Consider the following 17,308-nt stretch of genomic DNA (forward strand, 5'->3'; position numbering starts at 1 on the left):
AAATTGATGGAGAAGAGGATGATGATGCCCGTATTGAATTAGCTTTGGTTGGGAAAATTTGGACTAATCGCAGTGTTAACAATAATGCTTTTATTACAACTATGAAAGGGGTTTGGCAACCAAAACATGGAGTCGATATTAGCAACATTGATGGGAAGAATATGTTTATGTTCCAATTTCACCATTGGAAAGATAAACAAAAGGTTATTGATGAGCAACCATGGCACTTTGATAAGCATGCTCTCCTTGTTGGAGAAACTACAAATTCAATTAAACCCTTGGATATCCAACTCGTTCATCTGCCGATGTGGATTAGGGTTTATAACTTGCCTCTTAAGGGTAGGTTAAACATGAGCAATGTGGAAAAAATTGGTAACAAAATTGGTGTTTTTGTCAAGATGGACTCCTCTGCAAGACTGGGAATAGATAAATCTATTCGTATTTGAACCCTTGTAGACGTTCGAAAGCCCCTTGTCAAAGAAGTTAAATTAAAGATGAGAGGTGGGATAGAAGAAAGTTTTGAGGTGAAGTATGAACGACCGCCCTTATTCAGTTTCAATTGTGGGTGTATGGGGCATGGATTGAAGGATTGTGATGAGAATAAAGGTGTGAAGGAGATGTGTCACCGTATCGGGTGTGGCTTGGAGCCTCGCCTTGGAAGAACAACTTTGATAGCAGGGGTGAGGGAGGGAGTAGTGAGAAAGGAACCTGTGCAAAAACTTTGTTTGTAACAAAGCCGAAAAAAATATTGAAGGGAGAGGTTTCTAGAGTGGAAGTGGCGGAGATGGTGAGTAAATTGGGAAGGGTTGATTTGGATACTGAAAGACATAGTGTTGCCGACCTTAAAACTTTTCAGCAGGAGGAATTTTCTATCCAAACTAATGAGGCAGAGTTGGGAATTACTAGTAGTCAGGAGCAGGGGAATGATAAAAAAAAGCAATGAGGTTTTCTTCTTCAGCAGTGGTGGAGAGGTCGAAGGAAATAAAGAGGTGAATGCTGAGTTTAGAGGTATTAACAGTTTAGAAGGGGAAGGAGCGAAGAAATGCTGGAAGAGACATGCTAGAGAGAAAGAACATAAGGTGGGGAGTGGCGTGAAACATGCAGGGAACAAAAGAAAGGATATAGAAGCAGACAATATAGACGATAGCTCAATGACTTTTAACAGTGCTGAAAGTAATAAAAAACGAGCAGTGACCAGCTCAACTCAACAAGTGGCGAGCCCCACTCCTTGGGCTCTCGGTGGCCAATGAGTTACATCCTCTCTTGGAACTGTAGAGGTTTGGGGATTATCTCTGTAGTGAACGCTTTGAAGCGTGTGGTGTTCCTTGAAAATCCCCGTATGATTTTCCTTTCGGAAACTCGTCTGAAAAAACATGAAGCTGAAAAAATAGAAAATAAAATAAATTTCTCATGTGCTCTTGTGGTGGAATGTGAGGGAGAGGGAAGGAAGAGGAGGGGAGGTTTGATGTTGCTTTAGAGGAATGACATGGATGTAGATGTGTTGTCCTTCTCCCAGAACCATATTGATGTTCTTGTAGACAGCTTGGTGGATGGAGGGTGGCGTTTTTCAGGAATTTATGGTTTTCCCAAGGAGGAACATAAACATAAAACAGGTCTTCTGCTAAAGAAACTCGCTGATTCTTATGATAAACCGTGGCTTTGTGGGGGTGACTTTAACCTCATGTTGGTGTCAAGTGAGAAGCAGGGGGGGAATTTCAGAGTAGAAGAAGCAGATATTTTTAGAAGAGCAATGGACTACTGTCAGTTTGTGGATATGGGCTATCTTGGGCATGACATCACGTGGACAAACAATAGAGGAGGCGCTTATAAGATACATGAGAGGTTGGATAGGTTTGTTGCTAATCAAGCATGGAAAGAGCTTTATCCAGGGTATTTCATTACCCATCTTTCGAAGAGAAGGTCAGATCATCTCCCGATACTCTTGTGTATGAAGGAGGCGTTTGCTACTCCAAAGAAAAAAAGGTTGTACCGATTTGAAGAGATGTGGCTCCGGAATGTTAAGTGTGCTGAGATCATTGCTAATGTGTGGGAAGGGGGTGGCGATTTGTGCTAAAAAATTGCGTGTACCTCAAGCCGGCTTAGTACGTGGAGTAAAGAAAAATATGGTGACTTTGCAAAGGAGATGGAAGATTGTAGGGCACGTATGAAGGACTTGATGAGTGAATACCAATCGGATGATGTAATTGCTCAAAGGAGGGCCCTTGACGATCGGATGGATGAACTAGAGATTAGAGAAGAAGCTTATTGGAGACAAAGGAGCAGGCAGGATTGGTTGAAAAATGGAGATAAAAATACAACTTTCTTTCATACTAAGACAAAGCAACGTGAAGCAAGAAATAACATCAAAAGCATCAAGGATAATACGGGTAAGGAGTATCGAGATGAGGAGAAGATCACTGAAGTAATGGTGGCTTATTTTGAAGAGCTCTTTTCCACTAGCAATCTTACTGACTTAGATGCTGTAATAGAAAAGGTGGAACCGAAAGTTACTGAACGTCAACATTGCTCCCTTGCTGCTCCTTTTCATGCGAAGGAAGTCCGTGAAGCTCTTTTTCAGATGCATTCTACTAAGGCCTCGGGCCCTGATGGTATGTCTGCAATTTTTTTTCAGAAATTTTGGGATATAGTAGGATATGATGTAACTGAGAAGGTTTTGGATATTTAGAATAGCTATGGTGATATAGGTTCTATTAATCAGACTCATATTGTCCTGATTCCGAAGAAAAAAATTTTGTGAGTCTCCCCTGTTGATTATAGACCTATTAGTCTCTGCAATGTCCTGTATAAAATTGTTACAAAAGTGTTGGCAAACAGATTGAAAAAGGCCCTTCCTTTTATTATTCATGAGTCGCAGAGTGGTTTTGTTCCGGGAAGGTTGATCACTGATAATATTCTTGTTGCGTATGAGTGTTTCCATTACCTCCGGAAGAAGAAAACAGGAAAGAAAGGTTGTTTGGGTTTAAAACTTGATATGAGTAAAGCCTATGATATAGTTGAATGGGGTTTTTTTTTGGAGAAAATGATGATCAAGTTGGGGCTACCGGTTAATTTGTGAGCATGGTGATAAAATGTGTTAGCTCTGTGTCCTTTGATGTTTTAGTGAATGGTCAGCGGTCAAGGAATTTTAAGCCTAGTAGGGGCCTCCGGCAAGGGGATCATATTTCCCCTTTTCTCTTTATTATGTGTGCGGATGGTTTGTCGGCTCTTTTGAGGGATGCGGAAAATAAAAGACTCATTCATGGGATTAAAATTGGTAGGAGGGTTTCTCCTATCTCTCATCTATTTTTTGCGGATGATAGTCTTTTATTTGTGCGTGCTTGTGAGGAGGAAGTTGAGAATGTGTTGGAGATTCTTTCCACTTATGAAGTTGCTTCTAGTCAGAAACTGAATATGGAAAAATCTGAGGTGTCCTTTAGCCGAAATATTGAGCAGGAACGGAAAAATATGCTTTAGATGAAGTTATCATTTAAGGCTGTCGATGGACATGACAAATATCTTGGGCTTCCGACTTACATTGGGGATTCAAAGAAACAGGTTTTCCAAATCGTTCAGGATCGAGTCTGGAAAAAGTTGAAAGGGTGGAGGGAAAAATTTCATTCTCAAGCCGGGCGGGAAGTTCTTATCAAGTCTATTGCTCAAGCTATTCCCACGTATGCAATGCAATGTTTTCTGCTACCGGTGAGCATTCTGGATGAGATCAAAAAATTATGTAGGAACTTCTTTTGGGGTCAAAAGAAGGATGAGAGGAAGATGAGCTGGGTGGCTTGGGAGAAATTTTATGCTCCAAAGTCACATGGTGGTCTAGGATTTCAAGACATGAGGAACCTTAATAGAGCCCTCCTTGCAAAACAGGCGTGGAGAATTATGACAAATGAGGACTCTTTGATGTCAAAAGTGCTCAAAGGGAAATATTTTCCCAATTCTTCTTTCCTTGAGGCTAAAATTTCCCCGAATATGAGTTATACTTGGCGTTCAATTCTTGGTGCTAGAGATGTGCTGGAAATGGGAGCTAGGAAGGTGGTTGGTGATGGTACTACGACATTGATTAGAAAGGACCCCTGGATTCCTAGCCTTCCTAATTTTAAAAACTCTACCATAATTTGGGGTTGAAAATGATGAGGCTGTCAGGGTGTGTGATCTTTGGGTGGATAGAAGCTGGAATATGCAGAAACTTACCACAATATTTTCTGCTAGGGAGGTGGAAGCCATTTGTGCCATCCCGATTCCTATGTTCGATAGAAAAGATGTGTGGGCATGTCACTACTCAAAGGATGGGAAATACACTATCAAGAGCGCTTATAAAATGTTGATTTTAATGAAGGACCGTGAGAAGGCATCGCCATCTAGATGCAATGAGGAGTTTGATTGGAATATTGTGTGGAATGTGGATGTATTAAAAAACTTTGCGTGGCATGCTGTGAGTAATGGGGTTGCTACCCGTGCTAATTTATGCTCTAGAGGTATGCAAATTGATAATGTGTGTGCTATGTGTGGTGAAAAGAAGGAAGATATTCTGCATTTGTTGGTTTTTTGCAATGACTCAAAACTTGCCTGGCGCCTCTCTCCTCTGCGTTTGGATGTTGAATGTTTTGAGGGGAGTAATTTCAGATTGTGGTGTGCGTTGGTCAGGAGCAAACACAAGGATGTTCAGTGGTGGAGTATTTTCTGGTGTATCATTTCGGGATTATGGCTACGGAGAAACGCGTGGGTCTATAAGGGCAAGAGAAAAGATGTTGGAGAGTTACTCCAAAAAGCTGTCAACTTGGTGGATGAGTACGAGCAAGTGATTGAAGCTAGCAGCATTTGTGCGAAGCCTCTACAGCATCCTAACCTTTGGTCTGCTCCTTCCATTGGGGTGATTAAAGTAAACTCTTATGCAGCAATTTTCAGCAATAAGGCAGTGGGGTTTGGAGCAGTTTTGCGTGATCATGTTGGGGATGTGGTAGCTTCATCGTGTCATCTGGTGAAGGGTGGGTTTGAGACTGAAATTGCTGAAGCAATGGCAATGAGGCATGCTCTTAATATAGCTATTCAGTCGGTTTCAATAATCTTTGTCTCGAGATTGATTGCTTGTCACTATATAACAGTTTGGTGCGATTGGTGGCAAATCCTACAGCTTTCGGTCTGGTTGCCTATGACATTTTACAGCTTTCATACTCTTATGTCTCTTGTTCCTTTTCTTTTGTAAAGAGGGAGGGGAATAAGATTGCCCATAGCTTAGCTTCTTTAAGTTGTAGTTATGAGGAGATGATGGTTTGGATGGAGGACATCCCTGGTGCTCTACTAGAGCTTGTAAAGGCTGATTTCAGCCCTCCCTTTGATTAATAATATTCTGAGTGCATTTCGCGTCAAAAAAAAAAACAACTTACTACAGCATCACATAGTAAATCAGTAACGCCTATAAATAACCACGCGATTTCACCATTGTGGATTTGTGGTGATGTGATGATGTCTGCAGCAAACTTTCCCACAATAGCAGATTGTCTAATTTAGGAAAGGGTCTTCAAAGTAGTCATAATGTTAATTGCAAAATCTTTTGTCACTTCAACAAAGCTCGTATTTTATTCATTTAAGTTATGAATAGTGAAATTCAATAATTTTATCATCACTACTTGAGGATAAGTTAGGTGGCACTTCAAGTATAAGGGGTAGTGATGTTTTTTCTATCTGGAAGTTACAAAATCACCTACTAGTTGTTCCTTCTCACGGCCATGATATACTTGGACTAACAAATGGCTCACTCAAGGTCTTATTTTGGAGCGTTTAGATAAGGGTTATATATATGTCAAATGATTGGTTTTCCAACTTTTCATAAAGTTGAATTATAAACCAACCATTAGTTGCTTCTGATCATGTAGCTATTGCTTTTGACAATGAAGCTTTCATAAGGATAGTAAAACACCCATATCAAGTGGAAAATTGGTGTCTTGATTTTCAAGATATTCGAAACATTATTGAAGAGGAATAGAGGAAGCCGATTACAGGGTCACGTATGTACTATCTAACTAGGAAGTTAGTTGCTTTAAGGGGACGTTTGCGGCAATGGTGTTTAAGATACACCAAACTTTGGGGAGTTAATTGGAAGGTTTTTGTTTCGGGTTTTTCTGATGTCCTGCGGGAGAGTTACAATTCGGAGACTGGAACCGGACGCCTGTACCTGCAAAACAAACGGATGCTCCGGACGATTGGAGATCCGCCTCCGACGGTCAAGTTAGTACTTGATTAAGGAGTAATTAATGCGGAAATAAAAGTGATTGGGTTTTCTAGGTGAGAGTGTTAAATGTGCGTAATCCCTCTTAATGAGGATTAATGGGCATATTTATATGCCTTAGGATGCGTGCCAGTACTAGGTTTAGGTTAAACCTAAGGCTGACTGGGCCTCCCACAATGATTGGGCCTTGCTGGCCGGTTTTCCCATTGGGCATGGGTGGACACGTGTCACATTGTAATTGGTCCAAGGACGACGAATCTCTTGATGACACGTGGCAGGCTCCTATTGGCCTACATGAAGGACACGTGGAGAAACCTGGCTGGCCCACGTGTCGGATGCTGATTGGTGGATAAAAATCCCCTAATCATTTGCCCCTCACAGGTGACACGTGACTGGTCACGTGTTACCTGTGTCAGGTGTCGCACCGTGACAGGCGAAGGCCTGCTACAGGTGTCACTCGGCGAAAGGCCGAGAGATTCTCCCGCCCAAATTTTGAGTTTTGGAAGTGACCCTTCGCCTTCTCACTTTGCCTATATAAGGGTGTGTTGACTTCAGTCATTTTCACACTTGAGAACTTTTTAGAGAGAACATTCGGACCCCTGAACTTGCTCTGACATTTCGGACCCTTTCTGCCTACCGCCTGCTCTGACAAGCCGACTACACAGGATTTTCAGAACTCCGTCAACTTCACTCGTTCAGGTAACCGTCGGTTCTCTTACTCTTAATTTCCTCTTTATTTTATTCTTTTTTGGAATGGCACCACGGAAGCACACGACACGACCTAGGTTAGTGATCAGCCGGTCACCGGGGACGGCTGAATCTAGGACTAGGAGTGCCGCCTGCCCTTTTCCGGACCCATCTTTTCCCTTTATACAAAGTCCGACTGTCTCTGTGTCTATACAGAACATGATGGCCAGAACAAAAAGGACTGCTAGGATCTCGAACTCAGACGGCTCCTCCCACAGGGTGCCGATTAGTGAAACATCTGACCAAGCGCCAGATGTGGAAGTGAACCAAAGCGGCTTGAAAGCCGACAGTTCTGAGGGAGGAGTCAAAGTGACCCCTTCCCATTTTACAGTTGACAAGTCTACATTCTCTCCTGCTCCTTTTGAAGGAGAGAAGGCGGGCCCCTCTGGGAGAGGGGAGGAGTCGTCCTCTTCGGACTCGTCAGAGGACAAATCCGAGTCTAGCTCTTCTGGTCATGCTTCTCTGGACACAGAAGAGAAAAACAGCCGCCTACAAGAGGCGAGGCTTTCTCACGCAGTTGAGAAGGGGGACAATTGGGCGGAGCCATCCGCCTCTTACCGAGAGCAAAATACCCCTTACTACTGCACTGTCCCACGGGGCCGGATCACGGCCATGCAAGAGAGAGTGGGGAGCTTTATTGCGAACCACACAATGGGCCCCGACTTTTTAGTTTTCGTGCCGGATCCAGAAGACACAGTCGTCAGGCCGGCTAGTACTAGTTACGATGGCGCCTGCTTTGGCTGCTACGAGGCGGCCATCAGGGCTGGGCTGCGCTTCCCACTACATCCGGCTGTTCAGCGGATCTTGGATGGGTATGAGTTGGGGTTATGGCAGTTAGCCCCAAACTCCTGGGTCAACGTACTCGGCTATATAGCCGGGTGCAAACTGCACGGGGTGGAGCCAAACTTTGAGGATTTCGCCCACATGAACTACCTCAGCCGGACCCCTAAGGCAGGCGGTACCGACTGGTATCAATTGACGAGCCACAGAGGCTACCTCATGACAAGAGGTAAAGCAAACAAGTGGAAGGATTGGCGAAGCACCTTCCTTATCATTGAAAGTTCAGACACAGAGCTGAACAAGCGCTTCAACAAGTGGAACAGGAATCCGCCTCTTCTTGCAGGCGGCCGCAGCATGCCGCTTGTTCCCCCCAAAGCTAAGAAAGAGATCCTGGATAAAGGACTCTTTAAAGTAGAGTCGAGGGTCGACTCTACTACCGGGGTACGAGAGCAAGTACCCCTGCACTGCGTCCCGAGCTTCAAATGGCTCTATGACGAGTACTTTTTGGCCGCCTGTGGCCTCAGCAGTCGGTGCTCAAGAGGTAGCCGGCCTGTCGAATACTCTGTTTTTCCATGCATTATTGTTATGACTTTTTATTAACTTTCTATTTGTTCTTGCAGCGGACGCCATGAGCAAAATTACCGCCTCCAAGACTGAGGCGGCCATGTTGCGAGCCTCTATCATGCAACAATCCTCAACCGACTCCCCCAACAAAGGGGCACCCTTGGTGAGCTCCGAACCTTTCACTCTCTTTTTGGAGTTGGGTTTATGCATATAATGACCGAGTGTTTTTTTTTTTTTTTTTTTTTTTTTTTTTCAGACGGGCACTCCAAGACCCTCTTCTTCCCAACAGCCGGACTCCAAGACCCAGAGGACGACTGTTGCGAGCTCTCCTGGTACTGCCAGGAAACATGCGGCGGCTGAGAAACAGTCGTCCACTCCTTCTAAAACTCCAATCGGGCCGCCTAGAAGTATGAAGCTGTCCTTGTGAATTTAGACTTGCTCCCTTCTTTACTAGGTCTAACCCTTTTGTTTATGCTTGATGCAGCCGGCCCTCAGGAGCCAGACTTGGTCGAGGTGGCCAAGTCTATGATCAAAGTCGTCCCTCCGGCTGAGAGGGAGGCGGTCAGGGGTGTCGGCACCCTTGACCTAGACGGGATTGCAGGGGTCCTTGCTGAGGTATACTTAGCATATTTTTGGTTATTTAAATTCCAGGACGCCTGTTTTTTGTTTGAGAACTGACGCCTGTTCCCTTTTACTTAGGCCCTACTCCGAGTGAACGGCCTTCGCAAGCCGCTTGACAGGAAGAACAAAGAGGTAAAGGCTGCAAAAGCTATGGCCGCCTCTGACTGTGATAAGGCAATGTTTCAAATTGCCCAAAATGAGGTTTTGACAATTGATATTCTTTATTATCAGGCGCAGGCTACTTCTGCTATCCGGGCTCAGTTAGAGGCAGCCCAGAAGAAGAATAATGAGCTGGAGGCGACCATCAACAATCTCAAGGCCGAGCTGAGACCTCTTCGCCAAAAAATGTCCTCATACGACACCTTGGAGAAATCCTTGGCACACGTTAAGGAACGCCTGGTGACCCAGGTGAAGAGTCTTACTCAGGAGCTCTCGGCAAAGGCCGAGCAAGAAAAGAAGGAGCTGGTCCGAGAGATGATGGAAGACTCTACTCAGATCCAACGCCTGACCTGGGGCCGCCTCTTCCCCAATGCCGACTTTTCCTCCTGGGAAAAAACGTACCGCCAGTGTTCTGATAGATATAATCAAGAGATCCTGGCGGCTGCTGAGGACGAGGCGTTGGAGGAGGAGGAGCCGGTAGTGGCGCTTGTGCCGCTTGGGGTGGATGCATCGAAGAAGGATGCAGCTGAAGTCGAGTCCAGCAAAAAGAGTGCTGACCAGGCGGCAGCTGCTACTATTGAAGATCTGCCCCCTTCTTAAGCTTTATGTCTTCTTTTTACGGCCTGCGTGCCGTTTGTTTCTGTTTACCCGGCCAGGGGGCCGGGGTTTTGAATATTTTGCCGGTCTTAATGACCGACTTCTTTTTGTATCTTTTACCCGACCAAGGGGCCGGGGGTATGAATATTTATGCCAAAATGTTTCGTTTCGAATTTGTTTCGATTTTGCTAATTATCGAAACTCTGATATCCAATTGCATACTAATACCGACTGTTTTGCATGGCCGATAATTGCGAACAGGTACGAGGTAGTTAGTCACGCCACCTATGCCCTTGGACGACTGGTTGTCTATTTCCAGGCTAAGCGATCAGTCGGCCACTTTAAAGACTAGATCTCCTTCAACCAAGTAGGAAGGTGGTTTCCTACCTGCCTTGTTTGTTTTTTTTTTTTTTTTTTTGCTTTTTAAGCTAGAGACTCTAGTCGGTCCAGGCCGACTGTTCCCCGTCACATTTAATCTAGTGTGAACAGGCGCTGTATGAACACCTTTTTAGTTTCATACTAAATTTTTAAGGAGTGACCAAGTAAACATAATTGTTACCTAGTCGCCGAGTGACTGAGTAGTAGAGGTTTCAAGCGGTGGGTACCGGTTGTTCCCCTTTATTCGCCAATGTTTGTTGGCTATTAACTCATAAGATACCGACTGTTCTTATCCCAAGTAGTTCAGTCGGTTTGGTTGACACGGATGGTTACTGCAAATACTTGTTTGATCTGATTAGTCAGCTAAGTGAGAGGTATCCTTGTCCGGGAAACGGCTACGTGGTTGTCTTAGTTAGACAGTCGTATAGGTGCCGTGTAATGATTTTATAGAACAATGTTCCACCCAAAAGGGAGCTGCTCACTGCGACGAATTTCATCCGGATGGATGCCGTTGGACGCCTGCTATAATGTTGGGACAGGTCGAATTAAACTTAAATTTGGATTAGTTGGCTTGCCGCCTGGTCTGATCATTTCAGCCATGAGCCTTTGATAGTTCTTGGTGAACTGTGTTATGGGAGAGTAGCCGGTTGTGTGGAACAAGCGGCGTGCCCCTCTTAAGTAAAAATGAAAATTAAACATGGAGAGTAGCCGACTGTTTGTCAGTAGGCATGCCCCTCTTAGGTAAAAATGAAAATTAAACATGGAGAGTAGCCGACTGTTTGTCAGTAGGCATGCCCCTCTTAGGTAAAAATGAAAATTAAACATGGAGAGTAGCCGACTGTTTGTCAGTAGGCATGCCCCTCTTAGTACAAAATTGAATAAAACGACAAACTTTTATTAAGTAGCCCTCGATTATTTACATCCTTCAAAAGAAATATTTCTTAAGATTATCTACATTCCAGGTTCGAGGCAACGGTTGGCCGTCTGGTGTTTCCAGACGGTAGGTACCGTCTCCGACCGCTTCATAGATTCGGTGGGGTCCTTCCCAGTTGGGAGTTAATTTGCCAGACTCATTAGCCCTACCAACTGCTTCCATTTTTCTAAGTACAAAGTCCCCCACTTTGAGTGGACGCCTGTGTACTTTTTTGTTGTATGATCTGGTCATTCTCAGGCGGTAAATTTCATGGCGCAAGACAGCATTTCCCCTCTTTTCTGGGAGTGAGTCTAATGCCAGGCGCATGGCTTCCCAGTTTGCCTCTTCGTCATATAGCATTACTCGAAGAGTCGGCTCGTAGTGTTCAATTGGAAGAACAGCTTCCGCACCATAAGTTAGGAGGAATGGAGTTTCTCCAGTCGCCCCTTTTTCAGTCGTCCTAATGGCCCAGAGAACATGTGGTAATTCATCCGCCCATAGGCCGCCTGCTCGTTCAATCTTTTTCTTGAGACCGTCTGAGATGATTTTATTAAAGGCTTCTACCTGGCCGTTTGCTTGTGGACGGCCGACTGATGCAAAGTGGTGTGCAATTCCTTGGTCACCCAACCAGCTTTTAAGAACAGGCGTCTCAAATTGGGGACCATTATCAAAAACCATAGACATGGGAACCCCGAACCGAGTGATGACATTTTTCCAGATGAATGAAATTACATCCTTCGTCTTGATTCCCTTTACAGCCTCCGCCTCCACCCATTTAGTGAAGTAGTCGACTGCAACAAGTATGTACCTCCTTTCGCCTGTAGCAGGCGTATAGGGACCCAGAATATCCATGCCCCACTTAGCAAACGGTAGTGGGCTATGAATGGTAGTGAGGTCAGTAGCCGGTCGGTGAATTAGTTTGCCAAACCTTTGGCACTTGTCACATTTTTTCACCATCTCCATTGCATCAGCTTCTAAAGTAGGCCAAAAGTAGCCCTGCCGCCTCGTCCGTTGAGCAAGCGACCTACCGCCTATATGGGAAGCGCAGTAACCAGAGTGAAGATCGTCTAGTATCTCTCGTCCCTTTTCTGGAGTAACACACTTTAAGTAGGGTTGAAGGTACCCTCTTTTGTGAAGTTCTCCCCTTATCATTTCAAAACTGGCTGCCCGTTTTTTCAGCGCAGCCGCCTGGTGATGATCATCCGGCAGGGTACCGTCTGTCAGATATTCCCTGATTGGATCCATCCAGGTTGAGCTTCTGTCTAGGATTCCAATAGGGTCTTCCTCGATGCTTCTCTTCTCCATTACTTCCCAAAAAAACAGTTCGAGGAGTATCACAAGAGGCGGATGATGCTAATTTTGAAAGTGCATCCGCCTGGTTGTTTTCTGATCTCGGCACTTGAGTCAGATAAAAATCTTCAAGGGATCCGACTTCTTGTCGTACCGCCTATAAATACTTGATCATAGCCGGATGGGTTGCTTCGTATTCGCCATTATACTGACTCACTATCAATTGTGAATCGGAACAGGCGTCTATCTTTCGTGCCCCTGCCGCCTTGCACATGCGGATTCCGGCTAGTAAAGCTTCATATTCTGCCTCATTGTTTGAGGCCTGAAAACTGAAGCGTAGAGCATACTCGTACCTGTCGCCCTCTGGCGATTGACATATGACGCCTGCTCCACAACCATTTGAAGTAGAGCTTCCGTCCACATATACCTTCCAGACTTGGTCTGGATCTCGAGAATCAGGGGGACGAGTCATCTCAACAATAAAGTCAGCAAAAGCTTGCCCCTTCACTGCTTTTCTAGGCTCGAAGATAACTTCGAGGCTCTGTATTTCTATGGCCCATTTGATCATCCGGCCTGACGACTCCATGGTGGTCAGTGGCCGCTTGATAGGTTGATCTGTATACACGACGACTACATGTGCCAAAAAGTAGGGCTTTAATTTTTTAACAGCCATGAAGAGTGCAAGACCAAATTTCTCCACTAAGGGATACCTCAACTCGGCATTTTTCAGTACGTGACTGACAAAGTAGACGGGGAGCTGACAGCCGTCTCTTTCAACAAGAAGAACAGCGCTTAACGCATGATCAGAGACGGCAAGGTACATGTAGAGTACTTCTTTGGGCAAAGGGCTGACCAGCCTCGGCAAGGAATGCAAGTGAACTTTCAATTTCTGGAAGGCCGCCTCAGCATCCGGCCCCCATTCAAACCTTGCCTTCTTCTTAACGGCCTAGAAGAAGTATAAGCATTTGTCGCCTGATCGGCTTAGAAATCTTCCCAAGGCCGCCAGACAACCTGTTAACTTCTGAACCTCTCGGACGGTACGAGGCGACTGCGTGTCGATGACCGCCTGCACCTTCTCAGGGTTCGCCTCTATTCCTCTCTGATTGATAAGGAATCCGAGAAATTTCCCAGACTCAACTCCAAATACACATTTCTTGGGATTGAGCATGACATGGTGCCGCCTGAGTGTGGCAAAAGTTTCTCGGAGGTCTGAAAGATGATCTATCTGAAGCTTAGACTTAACGATCATATCATCAATGTATGCTTCGACGTTCCTCCCAATCTGATCAAAGAACACAGTATTTATCATTCGCTGGAAGGTGGTCGGGGCATTCTTCAGACCAAACGGCATGACCGTGTAACAGTATAACCCTTGGTCAGTGACGAAGGCCGTCTTCTCCTGATCTTTCTTCCATAAAGGAATTTGATGGAAACCAGAGTAGGCGTCCATAAAGCTCATCAAAGCATGGCCGGCTGTTGAGTCGACCAGGTTATCAATTTTAGGCAGAGGGTAACTGTCTTTGGGGCACGCCTTGTTTAAGTCTGTGTAGTCTACACACATTCGCCAGGTACCATTCGACTTTTTAACAAGCACCACATTTGCAACCTAGACTGGGAAGTAACATTGCCGAATGAACCCTGCATCAAGTAATTTTTTAACTTCGGCGGCTGCCGCCTGACTTCTTTCTTCGCCATGGTTCCGCTTCTTCTGCCTTACCGGCTTCTTTTTCGGATCCACAGCCAGTTTATGTATTGCCAGGTCAGGACTAATGTCTGGCATTTCGTGGGCTTCGAATGCAAAGATGTCCTTGTATTCTTTCAATAGTTTGTGAAAGTCGTCATCCAGGACTCTCAGAGCAGTCGTCCCAACTTTGACTGTTCGGTCAGGACGCAAGTCGTCTAAGATCAGGTTCGTATGCTCACCAGCCGGCTGAGGGCGGAATTCATCCGACCGCTCCTCTGCCAATGATTGCTATTTTCTGTCTTTTCTTGCGGCCCCCGTCTGGGCTGCCTTTCTCTTCTTGCTGCCTGCTTCTTGAACAGGCGCACTCTCCTTGACATTGTCAAGGTCTGTTTTTCCACCACTGGACCTAGCGGCCATAACAGTAGGCTTTATATCCGAGAGATAGCACTCTCGGGCCATCCTCTGATCTCCCCTTAGGGACCCGACTGTTCCATCATCCCTCTCAAACTTGAGCAACATAAGAGATGGGATTATAACAGCCTTGGAATTATTCAGGGTTGGTCGTCCCAGAATCATGTTGTAGGCCGAGAGTTCTTCTACTACCAGGAACCGGACTACCATGTGTCGTCCTTCCCCTTTTTCACCCAGGCGCATGGGTAAATCCACTCGCCCCACTGGGTGGACGACTCCTCCTCCAAACCCTACTAAAGGGTGGGATGCCGGATGTATGCAATCAGTCTGATATTTGAGTTTTGACAGACATTTGCTACTAATAAGATCTGAGGAGCTTCCGGTATCTATAAGGATTCGGCCAAATCTCTGGTTGGCCACTTTACATTCAATAACGATAGGGTCGTCATGCGGCCCCCTTACCCCTCCTAGATCTTCTTCGGTGATGACAATCTCAGGAAATGAATATTTGAAGGGCCGTTCTTGGTGAACGGAATTTATGTCTAGCCGCCTGATATTGTCTTTGTTGCCCCTAATAGAGGGGCCGCCTCCTGAGAAGCCGCCTGCAATGGTGTAGACGACTGCATCATCTGTATCGGAGTTGTCGGCCTGTTGACTCTTTTTGGCCGACTGCTTTTTCGAGGAAGTGTTCCCCGTAGATTTCTTGACATAAGAGTCAAGATCGCCTTGCTCAGCCAGGCGGTCCAGATACCGCATGAGACTGATGCATTCGTTGGTGTGATGACCAACATCTTCATGATAATCACAGAATTTTTCTTGGTTCCGGTTGCTTGCAGAACCCTTCATGGGGGCCGGCTTCTCAATTGAGATCCGTCCCTTAATTTCCTTTAGGATAGCTTGGCTATCCTTGTTAAACGCATACTTTGGCGAGTATGGTTTGAATTCTTTCCTCTTCTTCTGGGCCGCCTGTTTAGAGGAATCAGCCGCCCAGACCTCTTTTCTCTTCTTCTCATCTTTGTTCGACGACTGTTTCTGTCGTCCTTCTCTTTTGTCGAACCTTTTCCCGTCCGACTGTTTTCCCGTATTACAAAGATCAGTCGCCTGTATATAGGCTTCCGCTTCAATCAAGGCCTCTTGAAGAGTCGCCACCCTCTTTCGAACCAAATCAAATTTGAATGTCGACCCGTCTTTGAGGCCTCTGAAAAAGTCAGTATAGGCTACCTCATCCGGTAACCCTTGAATCTGTATTCTCATCAGGTTGAACCGCCTGATGTAAAAACGAAGCCCCTCCTTCTCGCCCTGCTGAATCGTACCTAAATCAAGGGTCGTCTTCTTCGCAGGTATGTTCATGGCAAAGTTGGAGGTGAATAAGTAAGCAAGCGTCCTGAAGTTATTCACACAACCAGTTGGCAGGTTGCCGAACCATTGTTGTGCGATTCCTTTGAGAGTCGCTGGAAAACACTTGCACCAAGTGGGATCATCCAACCCTTGAAGGTACATCAGGTTGGTGAATGCCATCAAATGGTCTTCTGGGTTAGTAGTGCCGTCATAGGCGCCTACTAATACATTTTTCACTTTGGCCGGCTGAGCGGCTTCAGCAATTTCATTGGAGAAGGCCGACGGCTGTTCCCCAAGTCTAAGCAACCGTAGCTGCCAGTCCATAGGTTGGACATTCTTTGCTGCATGCCCACCAAACAGAGATGGCTGCAAAAAATATTGTTGTTGCGGTACAAATGGTAAGTTTGGTACCGCCTGGTCACTATGAAAGCCGGACTGACGGGAGGTGACGCCTGACTGACTCTCATGATGCGACTGAGTATACTTCATCGAGGTATTGCGTAGACTGTCTTGGAAATCTGAAGTAGAGGCCGACTCTGACAATCGGTCATTCTTCTTCTGCTCTAGCAATAGCCGAGCATCTGTGTATGTTTTCTTCGACCCGTCCACCTGAATATGACGAACAGGTTTCCTCTTTCCTGGAGTTGGAAAGCGGTACTTTGTGAAATCAAGGACAGGCGGCTCCCACTTCCTAGAGTTAGGATGAGGGGTCGCCTCTCGCCCTCGAACAGGCTTCCTCCTCCCTGAACAGGAAGGCTTCTTAGCCGACTGCTCATTGGGCGGAGCAGGCGGATTCTTGTTGAGCAACTCTTGAATCTCTCCCTTGAAGTCCCTCATGAAGGTCATGAGTTCGTTTCTTGTAATAGGAGCAGACCCATCAGCCGGCTGCTGCTGAACAGGCGGTGCGCCGGCTGGATCACTGAGTCCAGTTTGAAGATGTTCCCGTTCCCTCCTTTCGGTATGACGGGTGCGTCGGGCCCTTAGGGTCCCGTCTGAAGCTGTGTGAGCTTTAACTTCAAATTCTTCCTCAGTATCATGGTCCGACTGAACTTGAGGGTCGTCTAGGGGACGCCTCTCTTCAGGAGTCGGTACAGACGTGGATGCCATCTCAGAAGTACTCTCCCCACAAACGGCGCCAAAATGTTTCGGGGTTTTCTGATGTCCTGCGGGAGAGTTACAATTCGGAGACTGGAACCGGACGCCTGTACCTGCAAAACAAACGGATGCTCCGGACGATTGGAGATCCGCCTCCGACGGTCAAGTTAGTACTTGATTAAGGAGTAATTAATGCGGAAATAAAAGTGATTGGGTCTCTCTAGGTGAGAGTGTTAAATGTGTGTAATCCCTCTTAATGAGGATTAATGGGCATATTTATATGCCTTAGGATGCGTGCCAGTACTAGGTTTAGGTTAAACCTAAGGCTGAGTGGGCCTCCCACAATGATTGGGCCTTGCTGGCCGGTTTTCCCATTGGGCATGGGTGGACACGTGTCACATTGTAATTGGTCCAAGGAGGACGAATCTCTTGATGACACGTGGCAGGCTCCTATTGGCCTACATGAAGGACACGTGGCGAAACCTGGCTGGCCCACGTG

General features: G+C 45.9%; 1 protein-coding gene across 1 annotated transcript; it reads left to right on the top strand.

Moving 5' to 3' along the window:
• The first annotated feature begins 3,474 nt into the window (after positions 1-3,474).
• Positions 3,475-4,131, top strand: LOC110691788 (uncharacterized mitochondrial protein AtMg00310-like). Its single transcript, XM_021868742.1, has one exon. It carries the CDS (start codon positions 3,475-3,477, stop codon positions 4,129-4,131), a length of 657 nt encoding a protein of 218 aa, XP_021724434.1.
• Positions 4,132-17,308: the final 13,177 nt, after the last annotated feature.

This window comes from Chenopodium quinoa, unplaced genomic scaffold, assembly GCF_001683475.1.
Source record: "Chenopodium quinoa cultivar QQ74 unplaced genomic scaffold, ASM168347v1, whole genome shotgun sequence".
Classification (NCBI taxonomy): Eukaryota; Viridiplantae; Streptophyta; class Magnoliopsida; order Caryophyllales; family Amaranthaceae; genus Chenopodium; species Chenopodium quinoa.